This window comes from Chelonoidis abingdonii, chromosome 11 (assembly GCF_003597395.2).
Source record: "Chelonoidis abingdonii isolate Lonesome George chromosome 11, CheloAbing_2.0, whole genome shotgun sequence".
Classification (NCBI taxonomy): domain Eukaryota; kingdom Metazoa; phylum Chordata; order Testudines; family Testudinidae; genus Chelonoidis; species Chelonoidis abingdonii.
The window spans coordinates 17575315-17582954 of NC_133779.1; the positions used below are offsets into that span (position 1 = coordinate 17575315).

A 7640-nucleotide genomic window follows, 5' to 3' on the forward strand; every position below is an offset into this window, starting at 1 on the left:
GGGAGAGGATTTGGGGGTGCATTGAGGGGGGTGAGGGGTGCAAGGTCTCTAGTGGATAGGAGTGAGGAGCAGTGTGATGGGAGGGGCTGGAGGTTCTCTAGACCTGGGACAGTGGGTGCTGGGGTCTGGTGGCTCTGCAGGTTTGGGTGGGAGGTCGGGCAAGACCCGGGAAATGTGTGGGAGGGGGACGCAGGGTCTCCTAGTCCCCCGTGTGCTCCCGCTTGTCTCCAGGAACAGGGGGAGGGAGCTGTGGAGGGGGGGAAGGGAATGCTTAGGGGGGCTGGAGAGGGGCTCAGGTCTCCTGGCCCGTGTTGGGGGGCAGATGTACAGGAGTGGGGGCTGTGGGAGCCGCTCGAGGCAGAGCTGCGTCCAGAGGGCTTCCCCTTCCCTTCCCCCCCCCCCCCAACGCAGGGTGTAATTAGGAGGCAGTCGCCTGTGGGGGGGGGGGAAGGGGGGGCGGTTCTCAGACAAGGGAGCAGCCTCCCCGGCGGCTGTTGTGCCAACAACACACTAATGTGATTAGGAGCAGAACTGGAGCCAGCCCCGGACGTGAGTGTGCGAGCGCCCCGGTGAGTGTGCGACACCAGCACCGCCCAGCTGGCTGCACGCAAGACAAAGACTCTGTGTGCGTGCGTGACACCAGCACTGCTCACACTGGGTGTGCGAGAGGGAGGGGGTGAGTGTGCGACGCCCCCGGCTGCTGATGCTCTGGGGTTCCCCGGTTGGGTCCCTGCAAGAGAAACCCCCCTTGGGGCTGGCGTGTGGCAGGATAGTGGGTGACACGCCCTGGGGGGGTGCACTCTCCTGCCCCTCTCGGCTCATGGCAAGAGGGTGCTGGGCCCCACAGCCGCATCCTAGGTCTCTGCTGTGAGGGGTCGAGGCCTGTTCATGGAGCTGGGGTTGGGGACTCGCCAGGCCAGGGGAACTGTTCAGTACTGGGGGTGGGGGAGGCATAGAGCACTCCCCCCCGCTTTAACCTCCTAGCCCCCACTTCCCTCCCAGAGCCTGGGAGAGAACCCAGGAGTGCTGGCTCTCAGTCCCCCAACCACCAGCCCCTAATCCCCTCCCAGAGCCAGGGAGAGAACCCAGGAGTCTTGCCCCCCCTCCACTAGACCCCACTCTCCTCCAGGTGCCAGGGATAGAACCCAGGTGTCCTGGCTCCCAGTCCCCACCACCCCAACCACTAGACCCCACTCCCCTCCTGGAGCTGGGGAGAGAACCCAGGAGTCCTGCCACTCTGTCCATGACCAGGCCTGGCTGCCTTTCAGAAGCCTTCCTGACCTTCCTTATCTACGAACCTCTCAGGCCTGAACCCTGGGAATCGGTTCTGGCCCTGCTGCTGGAGGGGTTGGCCCATACCCTGCCCCCCCCAACTGCTGGGCCACTGGAGGATCTCCCTGTGGGGTGTGTGTGTGTGTGTGTAATCACGGCTCCTGGCAGCGCCGGGCGACGTATTGACCGGGCATGGCTGGATGTGCCCCACGGGCAGCTCCGGTTACTGGAGCCGGGGCTGGCTGGGAGCTGGGGCTCCTGGGTTCTTGCAGAACTGCGTCCATGCCCCGCTCCGCACATGGCCCTGTCCCTCTGCGTCCCCCCTGCACTCCCCCACCCCCAGCGAGCCTCTGACACGCTGGCGGCTCAGGCGGATCCGCAGCAGCATTAAATACCCTGACCCCTGGGGGCGAGGCCGGGCGGGGGGGGGGGAAGGGTGTCTGTGCTTTGCTCTGACTGCCCACGTCTGTCTACAGGGGTTTCCCTGGCCGAGCCCCCCCCTGCGGTGCTGGTGACTCACCGTGCGGGGGAGCAATGGCAGAAGCTGTGGGACTGACAGGGGGAGCCGGAGTGGAGAAATCCCAGCCCGGGGCGTGGGGTGGGGCCAGGGCGTTCGCAAGCCGGGTCTGGGTTCACAAGCGGGTGCCCCCCGGCTCCCGGCCCGTGTCACACAAGTGCGTGCCCTGGAGTGATGTGTAGGTGTGTGTGCATTGCACCTTTCCCGGCCCATCTCGGCACACACGTGTGGGAGCGTGGCCAAGCCGTGTGCGCTGGCGGGTGGGAGCGGTTCTGGCCAGGCGCCCCGACTCGATGTGACAAGGAGCAGCTGCCTGGCCTGGCCTGGCCTGGCCTTGGGGCAGGGGCAGGGAAAAGATGGTGACACGGGCGGGCCTGGTGCTTCTGTGCCAGCCAGGCTCCCCCCTCCCTTGATCCCAACAGCTCTGCCTTGCCCCCATCTTCGGAGCCAGGGAGGGCTCAGGCTGGCTGGGGGGACTGGGGAGCGCTGGCGGGAGCGGGCGATGACGGGGAGGAATCTGGCCTGGTACTCTGTATTCAGGGCAGGCGAGAACCTGAGCGGAGCCCAATGTGGCTGCTGCAGCGACACCTACGCTGGCACCGCGCTGGTTGGTGGCCAGGCTGCTGCGGGGGCGGGGGCAGCGGGAGTGACCCTGTAGGGGGGACATCTCTCTCTGGAGACACAGACAGAGCCTGTCCCCCTGACAGCAGGAGTCAGGAGATAACCCAGGAATCCTGGCTCCCAGCCTCCCCCTGCTTTAATGCACCAGCCCCTACTCCTCTCCCAGAGCCAGGGAGAGAACCCAGGAGTCCTGGCTCCCAGCCCCCCTGCTCTAACCCACCAGCCTCCACTGCCTTCCCAGAGCCAGGGAGAGAACCCAGGAGTCCTGGCTCCCAGCTCCCCTGCTCTAACCACCAGACCCCACTCCCCTTCCAGAGCCGGAGAGAGAACCCAGGAGTCCTGGCTCCCAGCTCCCCTGCTCTAACCACCAGACCCCACTCCCCTTCCAGAGCCGGAGAGAGAACCCAGGAGTCCTGGCTCCCAGCCCCTCCGCTCTAACCCACCAGCCCCTACTCCTCTCCCAGAGCCGGGGAGAGAACCCAGGGGTCCTGGCTCCCAGCCCCCCCTGCTCTAACCTACCAGCCCCCACTCACCTCCCAGAGCCGGGGAGAGAACCCAGGAGTCCTGGCTCCCAGCTCCTGTCTCTCCAACCCTGGGTGATTTTGGGCTCTGGGGAGGGGAGGGTCTCCAGGGCCGAACAGAGAAGAAAGGGGTGGGATGAGGCAGAGGAGATATGGGTGGAAAGGAGAGGTCAGGCCGGAGGATGGAGTCATGGGGCTGGAAGAGGGGGTGGGAAGGTTGGGGTCTGGAGAGGGGGTGGGGTGCAGATGCTTCCATCTAATGATCTCCCCCCATCCCCAACAGGTGCCTGTGAATCTGGGGCAATCCACCCCCATACCAAGGCTCCAACCAACACCCCCTGCCCCTGCAGAAGAATCTCTGAGCCACACCCCTCCTCCCCATGGAAACACCTGGCCCCTGATTTCCCAGCTGGGCGCCTGCACCCCAGGCCCTGTGAGCGTGGTGGCTGGTTTTTGCCGCTGATCCTGGAGCCGCCTGGAGGAGGCACCCTCGAGGGCCTGTCCCCCACCCCACATGGCTTTGGCAGCGTCCAGCATGGGAGACCTGGGCGCCTGCCCCCGTCTAGCACAGACTCCCCGGAACTGGTACTGACCCCCAGCCCCTCACCGGGCCGGTGCCCTGCATCTGGTGCTGCCAGAACCAGCCACCCCACTTGCACCCCGAGCCAGCAGGAGACGGAGGCTGCTGAGCAGGTGAGTGGGGACGGGACCCGGCCTGGGGGTGGGGTGGGTTGGGGAGGATAGGCGGGAGGGGGCATGTGCTGGTCTGTGGGCGAGGGGGAGTGTGCCCATGTGTCTCTGTGTGAATGCGTGTCCGGTTGGCTGGTGTGTGGCAGTGAGCGGCTGAGCCCAAGCCGTGTGTCAGTGTACAAGGCTTCGCACGTGGGCGTAGCTGCTTCAGACTGTGGGAGGGCGACCAAGTGCCAGCACACGTGAGACTGGATGGTCCTGTGGGTGGAAACTTGTGGGCAGATGTTTGTGTGTGTGTGTGTGTGTGTATGTGTGTGTGTGTGTGCGTGCACAAATGCACACATGTTCACGGTGTGCAAATCCACATGGGGGTGTGCTGGCATGGATGTGCAAATGCACTTGGGTTTGTGTGGGTGAGGGCGTGCAAATACATATATTTGGGTGTGCAAATACCCACATGTTTGTGTGAGTATGGGTGTGCATATGTATTCATGGGCACACTTGTGCAAATAGACATGGTGTGTGCATGGGTGTGCAAATGCATGTGTTTGTGAGGGTATAGGCATGTAGATACACACATTTGCATGGGTGTGCATGTGCAAACATGTGTTGGTGTGAGTGTGCAAATGCACATGTGTTTGTGTGGGCATGGGTGTGCAAAGGTGCCTGTGTTTGTGCCTGTGCGAGTGTGTGAGGCGGGGTGGGTGTGTGCCCGCCGGCTGTGCTGTCTGGGGCTCTCGGCTGGGCTGGTGGGGGCCGGCCCGGGGGCAGCTCACCGGCTCTCTCCCTGTGGTGGCCAGATGGTGCGGCACCATGTCAGGTGACTACGAGGAGGACGTGTGTCGCGGTGCGCTCACCCTGCTCAAGGAGCTCTGCTTCTCCCTGCGGGCACTGGAGCAACACGAGAAATGCCTGGAGTTCACCGACCTGCTGCGTAACCGGGGGCATCCCCCGCCCACTGACTCGGGTAAGGGCATGGGGGCACGGGCAGGCTGCAGGGGGCTGGGTTACGTCTGCATTCGGTGACGGCTGGGAAGGTGCCAGGGTCCTGTTCATGTCAACGTTCGAGGGGATGATGGGATATTACAGGGGACGTGGTCGTGTCTACGTTCCAGGCAGTGATGGGATATTACAGGGTACGTGGTCGTGTCTATGTTCCAGGCGGTGATGGGATATTACAGGGGACGTGGTCGTGTCTACGTTCCAGGCGGTGATGGGATATTACAGGGGGACATGGTCGTGTCTATGTTCCAGAGGGTGATGGGATATTACAGGGGACGTGGTCGTGTTTACGTTCCAGGTGGTGATTGGATATTACAGGGGGATGTGGTCGTGTCTATATTCCAGAGGGTGATGGGATATTACAGGGGACGTGGTTGTGTCTATGTTCCAGGCGGTGGTGGTAGGATACTGGGGGTGGGGGTACGGCTCTTTGTGCCCAGGGGTCTGGGGTACTGGTGGGAGGACGGGGTCTCCAGCCTGCCTCTCCCATGTCCCCTCCCACCGCTCACAGCTTCTGCCCCACACAGACATCTCCGTCAGCCTGCTCTCCGTCATCGTCACCTTCTGCGGCATTGTGCTGCTCGGCGTCTCGCTCTTCGTCTCTTGGAAGCTCTGCTGGATCCCCTGGCGGGACAAGGGGACCTCGCCGGCGCCGCGCAAGGACCACGCCCTCCACGGCCACCTGCACCACTCGCCCTACGGTGACCTGCTGGTGGAGCGGGTCGAGCTGGGCCCTGAGATGCCCGAACGCTCCTACCTCGACATGGACTCCTACCCCGAGGCCACCCTCAAGCTGAGCCAGACCTCGCCCGACCTGCCGGTGGAGGGGCAGGTGGTCCCTAAGGAGGGCGGCGGTTTGCCCAACGCACACTCCCACCAGCAGGTGGCCACCCTGGCGCCCGCCCCCAGGTGAGGCCCAGCGCCGCTCTCGTCTCCCACTAGGGGGCAGCAGGAGAGGGCCTGGCATGGGAGGGGGAACCGAAGGGGAGCTCTGTCTCAGGGGGGCCGGTGGCGTAGCTGGGGTTTCACAAGGGAAGCCCTGGGGTGTGGGTGCTCCTGGGGGAGTGCATTCAGGGGAAATGCCCCCTCTCCCAGCCCCATAGCTCCTGTCCCAGGTGGGTTGGGGGGTCCCCATGTCTTGGTACACCCCTCCCAACTCCCGACCCCTCGCAGGTACAACACCCTGCCGCGCCCCTTGACCCAGCAGCTCTCCAGCCCGGAGGTGGTCGGCCACGGTGGGGAGGACAAGCCAGAGCAGGCCACCAGCATCGGTCAGATCAAGCCGGAGCTGTACAAGCAGCGGGCGGGCGAGGCGGAGCATCGTAAGGCGGAGGGTCCTCCCTGTGGGCGCATCTGCTTCGCCCTGCGCTACGCCTACGCCTCGGAGCAGCTGGTGGTGAAGATCCTGCGGGCGCTGGACCTGCCGGCCAAGGACGCCAACGGCTTCTCCGACCCCTATGTCAAGATGTACTTGCTGCCCGACCGCAAGAAGAAGTTCCAGACCAAGGTGCACCGCAAGACGCTCAACCCCATCTTCAACGAGACCTTCAACTTCAACGTCCCCTTCGCCGAGCTGCCGGGACGCAAGCTGCACTTCAGCGTCTACGACTTTGACCGCTTCTCCCGCCACGACCTCATCGGGCAGGTGGTGCTGGACAACTTGCTGGAGATGGCGGAGCGGGATGAGGAGGCGCCCATCTGGAGGGATATCCTGGAGGGCAGCTCGGTGAGTGAGATCACGGGTGGGTTGTGGGAAGGGTGAGCGGCGGGAGGCTGATCCAATCATTATCTCAGCCCCATCTGTCTCAATTCAGCCCAACTCTTCACCCCAACCTGAATTTAACCCAACGCAAACCCAACCCATCCCAGTTCAACTCAATCTTAAATCAGCCCAATCCAAATTCAGTCCCAACAGGACCTTATCCCAACTCAAACCCAACCCATTCCAGTTCAACACAACCTTAAACCAACCCAATCCAAATTCAATCCCAACTCATCTCAATCCAGCCCAGACTCAACTCTCAATTCAACTCCAGTTCTCAACCCAAACTCAACCTGAGCCCTTACCCAACCCAACCTTAACTCAGCCCAACCCAACTCAATTCAGTTGCACTCTAAGCTGCACTCAACTCTCAACTCAACTCCCAATCTCAACCTGCTTCAGATGCAGCAGCAGAACCCATCTGGAGGGGCATCCTGCAGGCCACCTCGATGGGTGAGACCCTTTGGGGAAAGGGGGGCATAGGGGAGACTGACCCAACTCAACCTCAACCCCGTGTCAACCCACTTCAACTCAAACCCAACGTCCAATGCTCAAACCAACTCAACTTGATCCATCTCCCCAGTCCAGCCCCTCTACCCAAGCCCACACCCCTGCCCAGCCCAGCCCCCGGTGTGCACACCCAGCCATCCTGCTGGAGCTGCCGGAGTGCAAGCAGGTGGCTAGTCTGGAGGGACCCCTGGAGGCCAGTGTGGTGAGACCCCAGGGAGATGGGATGGGGCCCAGGCCAGGGCGGGAGAGATGCAATATTGGGTAGGAGGCTGCCTCGAGTGGGGGCCGTGGTATCTAACAACACTCCATCCAGCTCCCCCCTGGACCCTGCCCTTCCCCCACAGCACCCACCCCTGCCCCTCCCCCCAGCTCCTGGTGCCTTCAACCCAATTCTGCCTGGATTTCCAGCCTGGGTGTTTTTGAATATTTCAGCTGATTTGTTGTTCATGAAACTGTCGGGTAATTAGAGCAGCCAGGTATGTGCGTGCCCCTCCCCCACCTGGAGCAGCTGCTGCTCCACACTCCTGACCCACAGCCCCCTCCTAGCCCAGCCCAGGGCTCCCCCCTGCTCTGCCGATGCCCCTCACTCCCGACCCGCAGCCCCCTCCTAGCCCAGCCCTGGGCTCCCCCCTGCTCTGCTGGTGCCCCTCACTCCCGACCCGCAGCCCCCTCTGATCCCAGTCCTGGGGTCCCCCCTGCTCTGCTGGTGCCCCTCACTCCCGACCTGCAGCCCCCTCCTAGCCCA

General features: G+C 63.3%; 1 protein-coding gene across 1 annotated transcript in view; it reads left to right on the plus strand.

Moving 5' to 3' along the window:
* Positions 1 to 3376: 3376 nt before the first annotated feature.
* SYT3 (synaptotagmin 3) overlaps positions 3377 to 7640 on the plus strand; it is a 7639-nt gene continuing 3375 nt past the window's right edge. Inside the window, exons 1-4 of the mRNA XM_032778850.2 lie at positions 3377 to 3624; positions 4422 to 4588; positions 5151 to 5532; positions 5797 to 6349. Of these exons, the coding sequence (XP_032634741.1) occupies positions 4435 to 4588; positions 5151 to 5532; positions 5797 to 6349 (1089 nt within the window). The 5' untranslated portion in view covers positions 3377 to 3624; positions 4422 to 4434. The remainder of the gene's footprint in view (positions 3625 to 4421; positions 4589 to 5150; positions 5533 to 5796; positions 6350 to 7640) is intronic.